The following is a 19,321-nucleotide window of genomic DNA, read 5'->3' on the forward strand; positions in this document are numbered from 1 at the left end:
ACACATCATGAAAGTTTGAAGAAGAATTTTTCGGTGAATTTTAGGCAGATAATTTGATTGTCCAAGCGATATATATATACTAGTGTCTAAGAAGATGACAGTTCTTCAGAATATAGTTCTGATTCAGACGATGTGAATATTAGACCAACAAAAAGACAAAAAAAACCTTAGTGATTGATTCTGATATGGAAAGTGAAACTCATGGTGCTGGAGAATGCTTCTTTACTTCTACAGAAGAGTGGATTTGAAGACAACATTTCATGGAGATTAGACTTTATAGGAGTGTCAGGTGTAACTATTGACTAATAACACACAAAGTGTTAGTGAAATAACAATCTTTGGTAACGACTTTTTCGAGTTGATCGCTTCTCAAACGAACCTGTATCACCAACAGAATGAAAAATCGTATAAAAAGTATAAGGCTTTAAAATGAACTGATGTAACCAATAGTGACATGAAGAAGTTTCTTGGATTAATAATTTTGATGGGACAAATAAAGTCACACTGGAAAGAATACTGGTCAACTGATCCCTTACTTGAAACACCTATCTTTCCAAAGATTATGACGAGAAGAAGGTTCAAACAAATAATGACATTTCTTCACTTTAACGATAACTCGGAAACTCCACTTCCTGCAGACAGAATTTCAAAAGTTAAACCTCTTCTGGATTATTTTCTACGCAAATTTCAACTGATCTATATACCTAAACAAGAGCTATCACTTGAGGAGGCAAAGATAAAGTGGAGAGGACGACTCAGATTCAAAACCTATAATCCCGGAAAACTTACAAGATATGGAATTTTGGTCAGGGTGCTTAGCAAAAGTGAAACCGGATATATACGCAACCTTGAGATTTACATGGGTGAAGGAAAGAAACTGCAAGAAACAATATTATCGGTCCTACAACCTTATCTTGGTTCATGGCACCATATTTACCAAGACAATCATTACAACAGTGTGTCCACATCTGAAATATTGTTGAAAAATAAAACCAGAGTTTGTGGGACTATAAGAGAGAGTCGTGGTCTACCAAACCAATTAAAGGAGAAAGCTAAAAATCTACAGAGGGGAGAAATGACATTCTTACAGAAGGGAGAAGTGATTCTTCTTATATGGAAAGACAAGAGGTTAGTCCGCATGGCGACATTATTCATGACTCCTCCACAGCATCTACAGGAAAGTTAGGAGGACTGGACATCAGATAACTAAGCCCACTTGTATATTAGAGTACGACAAATATATGAAAGGAGCTGATCGATCTGATCAATATCTGGCAAACCTCAATATCCTCTGGAAAACTCGAAAATGGTATAAGAAAGTGGGTTTCTATTTGATTAATTGTGGTGTATTCAATGCGTTTAAAATTTATTGTAGCCAGGGCTTCCCTGGTGGCGCAGTGGTTGAGAGTCCTCCTGCCGATGCAGGGGACATGGGTTTGTGCCCCGGTTCGGGAGGATCCCACATGCCGCAGAGCCGCTGGGCCCATGAGCCATGGCCGCTGAGCCTGCGCGTCCGGAGCCTGTGCTCTGCAACGGGAGAGGCCACAACAGTGAGAGGCCCGCGTACCGCCAAAAAAAAAAAAAAATTTATTGTAGCCTTAGTGCACAGAATAAAAAGTCTTACAAGCAATTTTTGTTAGCAGTAGCTAGAGAATGGTTAACTGACCATCCTGGTGAACGTAGTGGTAGTCCCGCACCTGGTCCTTCTTGTGGCGTTTCTGAAAGAGCCCCCTGCAAAGACCCACCTTGTCGACCACCAGGTAAAATAAACGAACATCTTCTAGAGGAAATGATACCCACAGGACTAAAATAAAAAATGCCGCCAGAAAGTATAGAGTCTGCTCTTCCAGGGGAAAGCACAGTGAAACATGGCATATTTGTAATAGATGTTCTGTTCCCCTGCACAGAGGTGCCTGCTATACCGCCTATCCTGTTCTAATGAAATATCAGAATGCTTTAGTAAGACGTGAACAAAGTTTCAGGTAAATACGTTAAGTGCAAAAAAAGTTGTTGATATTTACTCAGACGCGGGTGTTTCAGTATTCACTTACAGAACAAATCGCTGGCCACAGGTGTTAGTTTCTGCAAAAATCCCCTGGGCAATAATGTTAACATCTACTCAGAAATTGTTCCGAAAAAAAGTCCTGAGCTGAGGCACACACAAGCTTTGTGAATACAGCAGTTTACATATATTGGCTTTTATTTTAGTTAATTCTAGTGCAAGAAAAACTAGGATTTGGGATATGGTGGGTGTTTTGAATTGTTTGCAGGGTTACTGACGTCAAATTTGCTACAGTGTCTCATCATATTTGAGAGAAAACTTTGATCTCTCATTTCCCTAAGCACCAAGTTAAGGGAAAGCGGGGAGGGGGGGAAACATCCTATACTTAATACCATTTACTACCAGATTATTTCTAGGTACATAACTGAAAGCCTGGTAAAGACATAGCCTCTTTCTCAGAGTCAGGACCAAACGCTCGCTTGCCACTAGACCCGATTAATCTGTACACAGAAAAATCCATCTTTATTTTGTTTTAGGTTAAATATATGTAAATAGCGCCTCAAAGAACAGAGGTATGCTCTGTGGGATTCCAGGCTGCCCCTCAGAAGCACACTGCTGATGTGTCTTAAGGCTGGAGACTGTGGGCACCGGAACAAACTTCTGCTTTAAACCCCGGAGGAAGACAGGAAAAGGAGAGCTTGCCTCTTACGCTAAACAGCCCTCAGGACGGAGACCCCAGAGTCACCTCTCCCTCTCCCCGTGACTGGCGAAGTGTCAAGTGCCGTACAGCCTAGGGAGTCTGAGGTCAGATTATTTATATTGTCGTCTAAGACTTTGTAATTAGCCTTCATCTAATCGTTGGAAGTAACATTTTCTTTTTACCGCTCTCGGCATTGTCTGTACTATATATTCTGCTTTCTTTTGGGTCATGAAAACCTCCGGGAGCAAGCCAGAGAGGGAAGGACAGACTTATAAGAGGTCTAATCTAACCTTCTCGAAGCATTCCCACAAAGAGAGCGCCAGTAACAGCGATCACGTCGCTGGGGCTCTGCTAATTACCAGGAACAGGATGGACTCCAAGAGGCGGCAGAGGGGCTGAGAGAGGGGTGGGGTCCAGGTCAGCAAAGGCGACAGGGCAAGGCTGTCTTCCCCTGCGATCACCATGGGAGGTAAACGTGGCCCGGTCCCCGATTCCTGAGGGGCAGAGAGAGGCCAGCAAACAAAGTGTAAAAGGCAACTTTCTTAACAAGAAAGTGGCAAAAGCAATAGGTCGAAAATTTCGATCCTTAGAATGTCTGTGGAGATTTTATGTTCATGACTGAACTGGGTAGGTGCCAAGGTATCTGGTTTGAAATAAAACTGTATAAATGCTTTTAGGGACCGTTTCAGGGCCTGAAAACACTAGGGGAATAAGTAAAAACTTCCGTTAGCCTTATTCAGCCATGTCTCATCAAGGCTATTGACAGCTTTGTTCCCTGCCCTCTATACAGAAAAGGTAAACAAGTCCCAGAAAAGAATCCTTGGTCCGTAAGGAATCAGCTCAGTAGCCTGTGGGCCCCGGAGGAGGCCCTGCAGGGGTGAGGGTCAGGGGATGGATAGGTAGGAAGAGGATCTGTATTTTTTTAATGTGTTTTTGGCTGTGTTCGGTCTTTGTTGCTGCGTGCGGGCTTTCTCTAGTTGCGGTGAGCGGGGCTACTCTTCATTGCGGTGCGTGGGCTTCTCATTGCAGTGGCTTCTATTGCTGCGGAGCACGGGCTCTAGGGGCCCGGGCTTCAGTAGCTGTGGCTCACGGGCTCAGTAGTTGTGGCTTGCGAGCTCTAGAGCACAGGCTCAGTAGTTATGGCACACGGGCTTAGTTGCTCTGCGGCATGTGGGATCTTCCCGGACCAGGGCTCGAACCCGTGTCCCCCTGCATTGGCAGGCGGATTCTTAACCACTGCGCCACCTGGGAAGCCAGGATCTGTATTTTTTTAATGAGTATCTTTGTCTTTGCAATTCCACGAACTCAAATCCTTTCATTATAAAGGCACAAACTGAGCTCCATTTAGGTGCTACGTGAAGCAAGAACAAGGGTTGTCTCTGGCCTGAATGTTGAATACAGCAGACCAGATGAGACCCTCAGAATTGTAATCCTGGATCTCCAGTAGCCACCCAACCTCAAGCAAAGCCCTCAACTCTCCCTTCTGGAAAACAGCTCCACCGTCCTTACTCAGGACTGTAACATTCTGTGCTTTGGGGGATTAATCCAGCCTAATAGTCTCCAAGTCTAGCGAAGCTATTTACGTTGGATACAGAAGTGCTAAATCCAGAGACCCATAGCAGAAGGCCAACCAGGGCGGGAAGCAGTGTCACAAGCTGAGCAATACAAGTGTCCAGACTCGGACGCTTGGTTTCCAGGTCATGTTAGGGACGAGGGAGGTGAGGCTATTTCTCTGTGTGTGTGTTCCCAAGACCCCTCGAATAAGAGAGTAGCTGCCGAAGATGCAGGGAGGAGGTACCCTATAAAAACACACTCAGCCATCTGCTATAGATTCAGGGCAGCAGGACCTGCCCATCAAGTCCAGACAAATGGCCTTTTCCTTGCGAGGGCAAAGGCACTGGGACTTTGTGCAGAGAAATATTAAACACCTGCCCAAACCCTGCTATCCAAATATTAAACACCTGGCCAAACCCTGCTACCCAAAAACAGCACTCAAGAGCTTTAAGCTAGCTAAGTTAGGTAACAGGACAGAGTTCTCGCACGGTCTATTAAAAGGCTAGACTCGGCTTAGTTTCCCTTGTACTTTATACTACCTTTGATTTCTAAGACAACAGATGTGCAAGGCCGGTTTGTTCCAACAGGATAGCGTGGACGTCATGAGAGCAGGTGAGGAAGAGGGCAAGGAGAAGGTGGAGAGCAGGTAAGGAGTGGGGCAGGTGCTCTCTTCTTTCCTACCCACTTTGGCCTCTACTCAGCAGAGCTTGCTTTCTTATACGCAGGCCACCACATAGGCCACTGTGACTGATCTATCGGTATCAGCCAACATCTGCTAAGTTTTACTATAACGCTTGTTCTAGAATTTTTGAACACCTGTGGCTAAAGCTTTGGTGGCAGGTGAGTAAGGCTGGTTCTTGAATGGGCATCTGGTAAGTGGCCACCGTGGTCCCAGAGAGGCCCTGGATCTACTGACGACTGGAAGCCAGCTTCAGCTTCCAGGTACCCTGAGGCTGCTGGCACCGTTAAAAGCTGCAGTTCCTAGTGCGTCCGGCTAATAACAGCTGGCCGTGGCCATCCCTTTCCCTGCCCCAAGCTGAGCACAGCAGATCTCAAGTCTCTGTCCCACTGTGGTTGACCGGCCACGTGGGTGAATGGTACTGCCTCTGCGATGCTCCTGGGCTTTGGGTTTTGTTTTCTTATCCCAACAACCCTGTAGTACCTTGAAGAAACCTAAACTCTGTGATGAGAGTCTGTCTGGGGCTTCCTTGGCGCCAAAGCCCCTTTCTCGTTGCCCCAGAGGGCCACAGAGCAAACTCAGCGAGCCCCACGGCAGGGGTTTCTTCCACGTAGCACACAGAGATGAGTGCTCATCGGGCCAGATAACCACTGGTCTACACCCTAAATCCCTCCACGGGGATGTGAGAAGTGCGAGAGGTATTAATCAGATTCTTTATGACCTGGTTCACCTCACTCATGAAAGTAGGACTGTTTTCCCAACCCCTCGTGGCCACATGGAAAGGTTCTTGGATGAAAAGATGTTTCATCCACGAGAGTCCTGGCTCTCTGAGGCTCTCTGTTCCCCAGGGAGAGTACCGGCTTCGTGTCCCTTCATGAGTCTAGGGTAGCCATGAGGGCCGACTGCAGCCATATTCCTTCCTCCAAGGGGACGGTCCTCCTCAAACGCAAGCACAAGCCTGTCCTGTAGGTGCTTAACCCAACACTGCACGTACATGTGTAAAGCAGACCATATGTGCACCTGCCAGATGCCTCCTGCACACTGCATCGGACACATGGTCCAGAATCCTCTAAAATGTCCCCTGGCCATTACTGATATGTCACTGAAGTGTTATTACTGAAACAGGATAGCAACCAGAAGAAAGTTCAGGGCTTCAACTTCTTTTGATGTGTCTTTCGAGACCGAGTTAATCAGTACTGTCTGTGGCACCAATCTGGTCTGTGTGTGTTGGCGTGTTGAGGGTTTAAGCCCTTCCCGAGCCGCAAAAAAACAAAACGTGGTAAAAGATTTTTAAAACTGCCACAAGAAATACACACTCGTGCTGGCTGGGCCCACATGCCCTTGTGAGAGGAAATGTCACACACGGTTTGGTAACTTCTTGGGAAGAAAAGCTTATTAGACTTAATTGAGGCCAAGCCCTCCATGTGCAAAAACTACCAGGCTAACATGCTATGCCTTGATCTAAGTGGTGGTCAGTACACAGGTAAGCTCATTTTTTGATAACTTATTAAGCTGTATACTTACAATGTGTGCGCTTCTCTTTATAGGCCATATTTCAATAAAGATGTTTTAGGAACAAACTTAAATAAGATTAAAGTGCATCTGCATTGCTCAGCAAGAAGGGAAGTGGTATAGGGGCCGTGGAGGGAGGGGTAATTATAGTCTGGGAGACCTGATATAGAATTCAGGCAGATAAAACCAGAGCCATGGCAACATTACTGAGGTAACACTAATTGGGCTTTGTTGGAAAAATGATCTGTTGGTCTGAAAAAAATTCTGTGTTAAAGATAAATCAATTTTTTTTTGGTTGTTAGGTATATATGCTGATCCTTCCACCCACAGCAACATTATAGCAACTGGCCGGGAGATCAGAAGCCTGTGGGGCAACACACTGCCTGGTGCAGGTAGGCAAAATTTTAGATTTAGCTTAATCATGTTCCATCCTTCAGTATGTGTGGCTTAGTTTGCATAATGGCTTCTCCCATGCTTTTTTAGAGGCTGGGTGGAGATAAAGGCATATAACATTTCATATACACAAATTCAGTTTCCTCTTAAGAAACAATAATCAAACCTTGAGATCCAATAACGATGACAGGATGAAATTTGCTACATTTCGGCTTTCTTTAAAAGGGAGCGAGCGATCTCATGCACAATCCCCGGGAACTAAGAACCAAAAAGGGACAGGTCAACCAGGAAAAGAGCCCTACCCTCCTCCCCGAATCCAAATCAGCCATTTGATGTTTGGAGTTGTTTAGGCTCCAATTAAGGCGGCACCTTGTTCAGCTAACCTCCATTTGACCTACAGAAGAAGGGAGTTGTTTTTCTGGAGCTAGTCATTAGTTGAACTGTAACCAATATTCCCTTGATGGCAAAACTTCATTTAAGTTGAAAAAGAAAAATCAATAAACAGATGACCTGAGGACTAATGAGCAAGGAGTTCTGACCCCATCCATCAGCCTTTCCCCAGGCACGGGGAGGCCGCCACAGAATCTGGAGACCAGGGAGGGAAAGGAGAGCAGGAGACAGAGGAAAGGCTAGGTCCGACCGCAAGATTACCTGGGAGAATGCGATCCCAAAAGCCACTCCAGCGATGATTCCCATGTTGGTCTCCATGAAACTGGTCACCAGATCATAACAACCCTGAAAACACAGAGACACGGTCTCAGAGACATGTTTCACCCAGGCCAGACCGGCTGGGTTACCTCGCGACACTCCCACATACACCCCAACCTTCATTACGCAAACAGAACGAAAAATCTCAAACATACAAACGGTACAGAACCCCCAAGTGACCCTTCCTCTAAAATCACAGTGAACATATGGCCGATCTTGTTTCATTTAAATTTCTTCAACACACATCCCCTGGCTGGATTATTTTAAAGTAAATCCCAGATATACACTTTCATCCACAAACGTTTCTGTTGTATGATGAAATTTAGCAAGAAGTCTAAGATCCATGAGGCGAATGCTGTGGATACAGAAGCAGACTTAAACACGTGCAAAGGCATTCTGCGTCCCTGATCAGGAAAACTCAGCATCATAAACAGAGTTACTAGCATTTTGACAACAAATGACAGAATCTTAGATAAATAAAGTGAAATCCTCTGGTTAGAAGGAGGTGTTTGAATACCTGCCAACTTTATGGCATTTTAGGGATCTTCCTACGGAGACCATTAAGTTTTTTTTTAGTAGGGAAAACCCCATGTTCTAGAGTCATATTTTCCACAGATTTACTATGGGACCTTGAAGAAGTCACTTCCCCTCTCTCTATTATGATGTCAGTAACCTCATTCATAAAATGGAGTTTCCCTTTAACATCCTGTGAAATCTCCACATGTTGTGGTTAAAACCAACACCAATTTTACCAATTTCAATGTTAGTTTAATATTGATAAAGTTTAATTTCTTTAAAAGAAATGGTCTGGTTGGAGTTCGACAATGTTGCTAAACTAGTTTTGTTGTTATTCTGGATTACATTTTATCAACCCAGTCCAGGTAGGACACCAAATTTTGTGCATCACTCGTAAGGCAAAGGCAAAAGCTGACTCTTCCTGTTAAAACGCCTGACAGCTCAAACAGCAGGAATTAGCGAACATATATGTGTGTCAGTGTGTGAGTGTATTTCTGTAGTTTGGAACTGGGCCAAATCAACCTAGACTTCTGAACTGACGTGTTCAGCTTTGGAAGACATGGTGATTTTCCAGTTTTCTGAAAAAGGGCCTCAACTTGAATGTATGAAGTCTGTGAAAAATCAAGACAATTTCATAAACAGGGTAAAGAGGATTATTGTTAATCAAGAAAGGCCCACTAAATTGTAATAACATCTGAGGAACAAGAACAACCAAAAACATGTCTCCCATTTTTAAATTCAAAGTTTAATGATTTAACATTTCTCATAGAGCTTGTGAAAAGTCTGCCAATGCTGTATCTTCTAATAAATGATATTTTATGCATTCACAGTCTGTTTGCAAAGACAAAGATGCATTAATTTAGCAGCAGTGCTTTGACACGTTTTCAATGCAATGGACAAACTATGCTCCTTAGTTACCTGATGCAAATTTGAAGGCAGGGGTGGGAAAGGAAATACATTATTGCTCATGGAAAGTTTTTCAATTTGCTTCTCTGTTTATAGGAGAAGCTTGCTCACTGATTTAATTTCTACTAGTGAAACTATATATCATACTATTTTCCAAAAGGTAGTGGAAAGAAAGTTCGGGTTAGGAAGAAGTCAAAGCCAGAAGAGAGGTGGATATTCTAGCACTTTCCCAAATGGCAGCAGCTAAGATAGAGTTTTTATGTGCTGGTCATTGTTCATTGCTGTATCTCCTCCCCACAGCGATGCTTGGGCCAGGGAATGAAGTTCAGACCACCGCCAGTGTTACATCAGCTCAAAATATGGAAACACAAACCCAGTAATAAAAACCAGAGAGAACTGAGGTGAGCTATTTTCTTACTCTGCAAAAGAGTTTGGGATAGGTGTTTTTGGTTTTTTTTGGGGGGGGAATAGGGTTATTTTTTCTATTTTTTTTTTTTTTTTGCTGTGAACTTTAATTCTACACATAAGGTGAATATGTTTTCTAAAGTATGAAATCTCCTACAATGGAGTAGAAATCAGAGTCAGTCACATTATTTTTGAAAAGCCCACTCCAACCAGTAAGAGAAAACAGAAAAATGAAGTAAGGGCCTGGCATTAGTACCACTGTGGCAAAATCGTTCTCTCTAAACCTTGCTCCTCGCACCGGGGTGTTGCTACAAGCAGCAGAAGCAGCATTACTGGGGATGTTGTTAGAAATGCAGAATCTGAGACCTCACTCCAGACCTACTGAACCAGAATCTGCCAGATCCCGGGGTTACTCATTTTTAATGAGTTTTAATGAATGTTAATATCTCCAGATGTTTCACGTGCCCATTAAAGTTTGAGAAGCACTCTTCGCTAAATAAAGTTCCTCCACCCTTTTTCACTCTAAACAAAGAGCAAATTAATAAATTATAGCAATAAGAGAGAGTTACTTAAGGTGAAAAGATGAAAGTGATTTAGCTTCTTCATTGTTGTTTAAACGATACAAGACCCAGGTTGCAATAAATGCTTTCCTTCTCCAGCTTTTCCTCTGTTGTTCACTCTATGGACTCACAAGCCCATTTTCCAGGTCTCGGCCTAGGTCTGCAGACTGCCCGAACTGCTTCGATCCTACAACCCCAGTGCACGTTTGCCTTCCACCTCAAGTTCTCCCCGAAAATTCTCTTATCTACCCACGACGATCTCTCTTAATTTCTGAAAATGAAAGCCTGATTGTCAGGTGTGAGAACAATCTACAGAGACCTGCTAAATGTCCTAGGAAACACCCAGAAACAGAACAGGTAATTTGCTCACCCTCTCAGCAAGTCTAAATCAACAGGGCCTCTGATGGGAAACACCTGCAAGTGGCAGGCTTTTCAGTAGCAGGAGTAGCACGGCTGCTTCCAGGCAGGTACTGGGAGGAGGTACCTCTGGAGCTGCCAACCAGAATAACTCTCTTCCTCTTGCCCTGGCTCTTTAAAAAAAGGCAAGGAATTCCTAGGGGGTAGGGGTCGGTCAATGCTGTTAGCTAACTGAACCTGTGGACGTTTGATCATCATGCTTAGCAAAACCAAAATCAAAGCTGTCCTCAAAACAAAACGATAAATTTCCTGCTTAACCGCTCTCACCTTCCTGCTCTCTGCCAGTGATTTGTACAAGGTAGGTTTCTCAGGCTGCCAGGTAAGAGCCGAGAGCCACCTTTCTGTGCTATCAGGGCACAGGGTTCAAGACACTGAAAGATCTATGGGGATTGAGAATACATGTATTTTATAACAGGATTCCACAGAACTAGGACATGGTGGGAGTTAATCTTCCTGGGGGAGGGAGTCAGTTTGGGGAGGCTAACCTTTACGAGCATCGACTATCACTCCACATCTCCACCCCGTCCGCACTGCTTACCTTTTATAGATGAGGTGTCACAGACTCAGGCCTGGGAAGTAATTGGTCTGAGAAGTTCAGGTGGGCATTAAATGAGAATATCTAATGAAACTTCCTAGGCAAATTTCAGTTTTCATTCACTTTCTCTCCACAGAGGGAGCCAGGTTGGAGGGTAAAAGGGAAGTGAGAAGTATCTCTTCCAGGTATTTGAGGCACCCAGGAAAATGTAAAGTAGGATTGTCGGGGGTGGGGGGGGGAGGCTGGGAGCGAGGCCAATTTGTAGGTTATCAGTGAAGTGAAAAAATGCTCCCCTATCTTTCTGGAAATCATTGTAAGGATTCTAGAGGTGCACTATAGGATCTGCCTCAGCCTGCTTTTGAATACAAACAAAAGACCCTCCCTACAAGGACCTGCTGCATCATTTCTAATAAAAGGCACAGTGTGGTAGGGTGGAAGACAAACGTCACCGTTATTGTGACATTTACACCACAGCTACCATTTAACATTACAGTTAACGTTCATCTTGTCCTTTGCTCTCTGCCATGCACTGTGCTTTAGATGTTTTATCTCATTCAATTCTCCTGTCAATCCTAAGGGGCAAGAACTGTTATCCTCTCTATTTTACAGATGAGAAAAACAAGGCTGAGAAAGGTTAAGTCACTTGATCAAGATCACACAACCAGCAAGTGGCTGAGCCAGGATTTAAACTGCAGTCTGACTCCAGACCCTGTGGTCCTGACTTCGAAGCCCTCAACTTTCACAGGAGAAGTGGTTTGGGTGAAATTTTTTTTCAGAAAGAAGGCTTTTATCAAGGTTGATGATTGCCGCCTCTACAAAGGACCTCCTGAGGCTCTGCTGTGCCAGTCTCTCACTCCATAAAGCACGTCTTGCCTTCTATACATCGGAGTGTCCACTGAGTGCCAGGTCTGCTCAGCACTTCATACAATGGCAGCATAATGACATATACGGATGCTCAATGGAGGTGTCCATGAAGAAACCGGAAGTCACCTTGCTGATGAGAGGCGAAGGAGGCCTCAAACGTGGGGTTCATAAAAAATTCCAGTTGGAACAGATGTTCTCTTAGCTCACACAAGAAGCTGTCTGTACTGAACATCTTATCTCACCACACCAACAGCCAAGTAATAAACCCAGAATGACAAAAGGAGCTTCCAGAATATGGCAACAATGCCTTGCAGCAGTTCTGCTACAAATACCAACATTACGTGGGTAAAGTATAGAAACCATCTCTTAACATTCTTAGCTTGAAAGGATGGCTATCTTCTGTGAATTATTCAGTAGGTGGCCCGGATCCCATAGAATTTTGAAGACCTTAGAAAACTAGAACTTTGGGATTTCCCTGGTTAAGACTCCAGGGAAGTCCAATAGTTAAGACTCCAAGCTTCCACTGCAGGGGACACGGGTTCGATCCCTGGTCAGGGAACTAAGATCCCACATTACCGTGCAGCGTGGCCAAAAAAAAAAAAAAAAAAACTTAGTAAGAAAAGAAAATTTACCTGATGGCAGCATAACCACAGGTAAACTCAACAGTAGGGTTTTTTTCCTCCCTTTTGTTTCAGCAAGACATAGTTTCTATCTGGCATTTCCCTAAATGTTTAAGAATAGATAGTCCTCACACACAGCTGTATCATGTCTTCATCAGATTCTCTGCAGAGTGGAATACAGAATTGATTTTCCTTTTCTCTACCTAAGTTTCATTTCCCTCATTTCTACTATGTACTAACTTTCAAATTTCTCTTGGCCAGTTTTTTTTTCCTCTAATTTCTTTGGGAGTCAGGATGTTGAGAGTGAGTTGAAGTTGTTGATTTCTTTTCCCAATGCAGTGAAGTCCCTAAAATCAAGGCCACCCTCCTCGCAGAAGCAGATGCTGTCTGTCAACTCAACTCCCTCTTTCCGCTGAGGACCGGCACCCAGCTGGGAATAATTTCATGTTTTGAAGGTACATTAAGCAGAAGACAGACACCCAGAAAGAAGGCCACATTCCCTGACATCAGCATCAGGGTTAACAGGAACCACTTGCTAACCCTTCCTAACTATGCCTCGTAGAGTCTCGCTGAGGCAAGGCTTTCTCCTTCAGAAGTGGGCAGCCCAGTGCCTCTCCCTGGCCAGAAAGAACCACAAAGGAAGATTCCTGACTCTCTCCAAGACTATCATTTCTAACCTATTTGTCATAATTTCACAGAGACGAAAAAGCCCTCCCCAAACATTCACCACTGAGTCCCATCAGGACCAAGAGGGAGTGAGTACCTTCTGGTTCACTTTAGTGGCGGCCACGGTCAGGTTGTGCAGATCCTGGGGATTACAATCGGTGTCATTCATGCAGCAACTTGGGGGGATGCCGTGCTCCAGAAAGTAGGGGCTGGTGCTCCAGTTGGTGTAGTTCTGCACCCCACAGCAGCTCAGCTGTTAACGGGAAAAGGAAAGGAATTAAGTGTGGCAGATCAAAGGCACTGTGGTCTCTGCACCCAGTGCTTTGCAGCTTTTAAAAGAAAAACATGGGCCCAGGCCCTAAGTTGACAGGCACAGCTTTGGTGAGCCAAGATGAGCTGAAGCTCCACTAGCAATTCTACTCACTGGCATACCCACGCGAACTCAGCGGACGAAGTGAGTCCTAGACGCCATATTGCGTTGGTTTCCACCTCCCAAAGCCAAGCAGCTGCTCTCTGGCCTGGCTAAGCATCAAAATCACCTGCGTGATTAGGTGCTGCTAAAGAGACAGATGTAGAGATCTACTGAATCAGGACCGTCGATGGGGAGCTCAGGCCAAAATGGTTTTAGAAAGCTCTCCCCAAGATCTGTACTAATACGTACATAAATAGTTTAGGGGGGGAAAAAGATGCACATTGAGGAAGAGAGAGTTGGTGCTGGTAAACTACAGCCCACCAGCTCCCTGGTTTTGTAAATCAAGTTTTACTGGGACACAGCTGTGCCTCTGTGTTACGTGTTGTCTAGGGCAGATTTTGTGCTACAAAGGCAGAGTAGAGCAGTTGTGACAGAGACTGCATGGCCTTCAAAGCCTCAAATAGTTACTACTTGACCCTTTACAGCAAAGATGTGCCAACTGCTGACACAGAGGATATTGAAGCAGACGGGGCAAAATATGTCATTAATTGGTGAATCTGGGTAAAAGGGGTACAGCTCCTTGTACTATTCCTGCAGCTTTTCTGGGTAACTTTGAGATTCTACCAAAATAAATTACCAAAAACATAAAAATACTGCTTCTAAAGTCAAAACAAAACAACACAACAATAAAAGACACCCCTCAATCAAAAACCTCTCCAGGGGCTTCCCTGGTGGTGCAGTGGTTGAGAGTCCGCCTGCCGATGCAGGGGACACGGGTTCGTGCCCCGGTCCGGGAAGATCCCACATGCCGCAGAGCGGCTGGGCCCGTGAGCCATGGCCGCTGGGCCTGCGCGTCCGGAGCCTGTGCTCCGCAACGGGAGAGGCCACAATAGTGAGAGGCCTGTGTACCGTGAAAACAAAAAACAAAATAACCTCTCCAGCTGATCCTGATGGGCAGTCAGGCTTGAGCACCTCCAGGCAGGAAACAACTACTTTCCTCATATCCTCTGAGAAACACCAGGCAGCCTAGGCCATTCACACGCCTGCAGGATCCTCAGTTGCTCTGAGATCGGCTCTCCAACCCCACTGCACCGCCCAAGCCGGTGAACACAGCTCACCTGAGCTCACCGCCCAGCCTCAAGACACCATTTCCAGAAGGCTGGTCTTAGGGAGCCAACTCGAAGTCAGGCTGTCCTACACTCACTGTTCCAAGGCTTCAGATTTTTAAGGGCAAACTAGCTCTCCTTGGGATGCTCACATCCTTACGGATGAAAAGCAAACCGGAGGGAGTGGTCCTTCTTGGCACCAATTACCTGGATCCCTGGACCCTGAAAAAGTACTGGATGTCCACTGTTGGAAAGGGAACTGGGCCAAGAGGCGGAGAGTGGGGCTCAAGAGCAAACACTGCCAGTCCAGCGTCACCGGCAGCCCACAAGTCCACGGCCCGACCTCGCAGGCCATTGCCAGCCCCATCTCCTTCCTGGAACTTACGCTGCGCTGCACGTGATCCACTGCCCGGCTCCTCTCGTCGTTGCCATTGTAATTCTGCATGGCATCAGTGTAAGTCCTCAGGAAGGTGTCCTTGATCTAGGGAAGACAAGGGGCGATGTGCTTCTGGTCCAGTGCAGCCCAGATGGACACAGATTCGTACCAACTTCCCCCCCAAAAGAGCCTCTTCTGAAAGTCTCCGAATAAATGTAGGCCAGGGAGGGGATGCCCTATTTTCTGAGACAAAAGAGCTCAGAAGATCGGCCAAGGGGGTTGTTAGCTCAGGAGTTAAAAAAAAAAATGTTCCCTTACCCCCAATCCGGAGGAACCCTGCCTAGTTCAATGAGCCACTCAGGTGGCTAGTCAGATTCGGAAAGGGCTGTGATGGTTTTCTAGTTATTTTCTTGGAATTGGTTACTGCCTTGCTTTCTATAACTTTTTCTGCCCTTACTCAGAAGAATGACAAAGGACAGGCCATTGTGTGTGGGGCGGGCAGGAAGACCGATGTTTTGACCAGAATCAGATCCCTAGTGTACCATACAGGAGTGGGGCAAAACCAGCTTTCACTTACCTGTCTTCATTGCGATGAGAAAAAGAGGCTAAAGGACATGGACTTCACTTGTTAATAAATGGTTAGCAAAACCCTTTCTCCTTCTCTCTGAACACATTTGACCTTGGGTTATCTTTCAAGTTCTGTTTTCCTGGAAACCTACTGAAGGCGGAGCATCAGGTGTGTTACCAGGCAACCCCGCTTATGGTAAAAGGTGCCCCGATTGGTGAAATGGCTCTGGCCTTGGACTTCGGCAAATGAGAATAATTACCTGGTGGGAAGCTTAGGGCTAAATATGGTGACTCTTCTAACTAGGCGCGTTCCTTGCTGAGATACTGGACGCTATGCCCATTGGACAGTTACAAGAGATAAAGAGACATTATTTACATGGACCTTCTAAGCCAAGGTGGTTGCCACACCCAGCCGTGTCCCCTCGTTTCATTGCACGTGCATCGTCTCTTCGGCGTGGGCAGGTCTACACAGACTAGAGCCTGGACCACTTTGAGGACTCCCACTGAAGAAACAAGCCCACTGCTGCCCTGCCTGCAAGCTATGTTTCCTTTACTGTATCCTTCTCAGTCAGTGCTGCTAGGTTGTGACCTATTCTCATCATGTGTGTTTGACTCTTTAGCCAAACTCAAGACCACTCCTGGCGGCCAAAGAGTGGCACTGCAACCCCCAGCCACCACTTCCCTAAATGGTTTTTCAGTGAAAAGCGGTTAGGCAGGTGAGGATGTTCAGGTCCTAGGTATCAGGTTTTACCTCAGCTGAGAATAAGAATGGGGGATCTAGCTCTGGATGCAGTGCCCACATGAAATGGTTCTAGAAGTCCGTCTTGGCATCTGAGAGGCCACATCTGGTAAAGGGGAAGAGTGGGGAGAAAGCGCCTAAGGCAGGCTCACTGGGAACTTGACCTGGCCAAGCACAAAGGCAGGGCCTGGGAACAGGTGATGCCAGACTTCAAGACCCACAGTTACCACACTCGACCTCACTGACCTTCCTACCTCCGTCTTGCTATTTCTTTCCATTCTAACACATGTGTAGCTGCTTCTATCTTTACTGTTATTTACAGGGAACAATAATGAATTTGGGGAGTGGGGAGTTAGAACCAGAACTGTATCGTAGCCTATACACTTTCTGACCTATCATCAGTATACACATCTGAAAAGTGATACCACGGCACCTACAGACAGCGTGAGAGCAGCTCGTCCCTGCATTAGCATCTATACGTTGTCCAAATAGAGCAGCCTCAGTGACAGGACATGGAAGGATGGCCACATGTGACAAAGGACAGCTGGGAGTGTCCTTGAAACTAGCAGTTTTGATCGCAAAACCGGATTCAAAATCATTCTCCCCAGCTGTAGAAATCTCAAATTTTACATGTAAACAAAAAACAAAGCACAGCTTTGTAGGGGTTTTTGATCGTGGCTGTCTTCTCTCCTTTTCCCACACCACCAAGCGAAGCCACAGGGCTCCTCGCCACTGGGGTGTGGATTTTACCCCCGGGCGGCAGGGGGCGCCCCACAGGGGCTCTAGGGAGCAGACAGTAGAGCACAGGCTGCTTAGGGGAAATGTAGCACTTCGCCTTTGGCCAACGACTTGTTTGGCTTGCCTCTGGCCTCTGAGAAATCTTGATATACGGATATACACTTGTGCCTTGCTGAAGTGGCTACTTTTAAAGTATTTAATCTATATGGAAGGTCACTTTTTTAAAAGAAGGAGGAAGGACTTCCCTGGTGGCACAGTGGTTAAGAATCTGCCTGCCAATGCAGGGGACACAGGTTCAAACCCTGGTCCGGGAAGATCCCACATGCCGCGGAGCAACTAAGCGCGTGCGCCACAGCTACTGAGCCTGCGCTCTAGAGCCCGCGAGCCACAACTACTGAGCCCACGTGCCACAACTACTGAATCCCGCACGCCTAGAGCCCATGCTCCGCGGCAAGAGAAGCCACCGCTGTGAGAAGCCTGCGCACCGCAACAAAGAGTAGCCCCCGCTTGCCGCAACTAGAGAAAGCCCGTGCGTAGCAATGAAGACCCAACGCAGCCAAAAATAAATTAATTTAAAAAAAAATCCAACAACGGAGAATCCTTTCATGCGACAGCTATATAAAGAAATAGAGTGAGGGTCAACAACTAAGGTTTCAAGTTTGGCGAAATCCCCACCTGTGGAATTTTCTGGGCATTTCAGTTCATAGTGCATGGCATTTGGAAACTAGCAAATACCACTGGAGATGCCAGCTAGCTTCTCTGCATCCTTTACACATTCCAAGATGTTTCAAAAATCCTCCTCCCAAAGACCCTTGAACCGAGTTCTCCACTTGGTGTATACTCACCTCGTGACGAAACACAAACCCAGAAATGCCAGCCACGAGTTCAGCCAGGAACACCAGAGACAGAAACATGGCATACTGCAAAGCAAGTGGACAAGGACACAGTCAGATATGGCGGGGGGAGAACAGTGCTGCTTTGGGCTAGGTCCCTTCTTGTCAGGGGGAATTACACAAGTTGTCATATTCCCTAGAAGGCAAAGTAGAAAAAGCCTCTTCTCCAGATGTTCCCATGCGAGCCTCCATATAAGCATGTGTCTGTTTAACGTGCATAAGCATTTGGGGGCACACGGGCTGAGGACAGCACGTCCAGGGACCGGCATCATGCCTGTCAGCTCAACCAAGAGAAATCTGGAAGGGCTTTTTACAACTGAGTATCCACTATTCTTAATGTTAGGCTCCTCGAGGTAGAAAGTACTCTGGAGGGCACAGGACACAGTTCCACCCTTTCTGTGAGTCCTTTAGACCACTTTCCTCACCAGGGTCACCTGGCGTCTGCAAGCTGAGACCACTCCCTCCCGCCCATCCCTTGCAGCTCATTCACATTTTAAACTGTTCTGATTGCCAGAAAGGCTCCTTCCGCTTGGCCACAGTCTGCCTACTTGTAAATTCCACTTACTGGTGTTGCATCTGCTTTCAGGAGACGCCAGAACCAGTGTGACCTCTCTTCCATGCCACGGCCCTTCGTCTGTGTGAATACAGCCATGGAGGGACCGGCTGCTTCTCTCAGTTCGGGCAAGCCCTCCTGTTTCCTTAAGCACATCTCCTATGAAGTGGCTTCAAACCCCCTTCCTTTGGAGTTGTATCCCTCCCATTCTGACAGAGCGGCCCAGATGTGCACAGGCCCACGTGATACCCTTCCTCACTACGGCCTGAATGCGGCACCCGCAGCAGTGGGTCGCTTACCTCTCTTGTTCTGCCTGCGGAGTTGATAGCCTTTTGAAAAGCAAATCAGCTCCGCTGCTGACCCACAATGTTCGCAAGCATCTAAAACCCCCAGTGCTTCTTACACATCTCATGCTTCCTGTACTTTCCAAGTGTGTGGGTGTGTGTGCACGTGCGTGCAAGTGCCTAAGTTCAGGGATGTTATATGGTACTTCTGAGACATGAAGGGTTTCCATTTTTGTGACTGAAAAGCAGATAAAAGGAAAGAGAATTGATTCCTCTCCTACGAGGCATATGTCTTAGAATCTGCTTCTTCTCATCTCAAAATGAAATACAACGCTCCTGAATGTTGGGAACGGCCTTTGGTGATGCCCTAGAATTTGAGTACACTGCACGTGGCCATACTGCTTACTTGGAAAGTATGTATGTGTGCATGGGATCATAAATTATTTTTCTCAGCCAGGGGCACATATATTCAAAGGAGGAAATACTGCCTTAAAATGCTGGTTTCGTTCAAAATATTAATAAAAGTCTCTCCGCACACTGAAAGCACAGACACTAAAGTATCAAACACACGGTTCTGAATAGAAGGCTCCGTGTACACGACTTCTCTCTCTCAGCT

General features: G+C 46.0%; 1 protein-coding gene and 1 long non-coding RNA gene across 2 annotated transcripts in view; one reads left to right on the forward strand and one right to left on the reverse strand.

Annotated features, from left to right (window-relative positions):
- Nucleotides 1–19,321, reverse strand: part of TSPAN7 (tetraspanin 7) — a 137,341-nt gene that overhangs the window by 3,807 nt on the left and 114,213 nt on the right. Inside the window, exons 3-6 of the mRNA XM_067722589.1 lie at nt 17,821–17,895; nt 14,941–15,036; nt 13,135–13,290; nt 7,492–7,575 (exon numbers count right to left, since the gene is read on the reverse strand). Coding sequence (XP_067578690.1) covers nt 7,492–7,575; nt 13,135–13,290; nt 14,941–15,036; nt 17,821–17,895 — 411 coding nt within the window. The remainder of the gene's footprint in view (nt 1–7,491; nt 7,576–13,134; nt 13,291–14,940; nt 15,037–17,820; nt 17,896–19,321) is intronic.
- Nucleotides 2,536–9,610, forward strand: LOC137216510 (uncharacterized). The gene is made up of 4 exons (XR_010939803.1): nt 2,536–2,806; nt 4,844–4,902; nt 6,750–6,839; nt 9,271–9,610. It is a non-coding gene; the product is annotated as an uncharacterized lncRNA (long non-coding RNA).

Source organism: Pseudorca crassidens, chromosome X, assembly GCF_039906515.1.
Source record: "Pseudorca crassidens isolate mPseCra1 chromosome X, mPseCra1.hap1, whole genome shotgun sequence".
Classification (NCBI taxonomy): Eukaryota; Metazoa; Chordata; class Mammalia; order Artiodactyla; family Delphinidae; genus Pseudorca; species Pseudorca crassidens.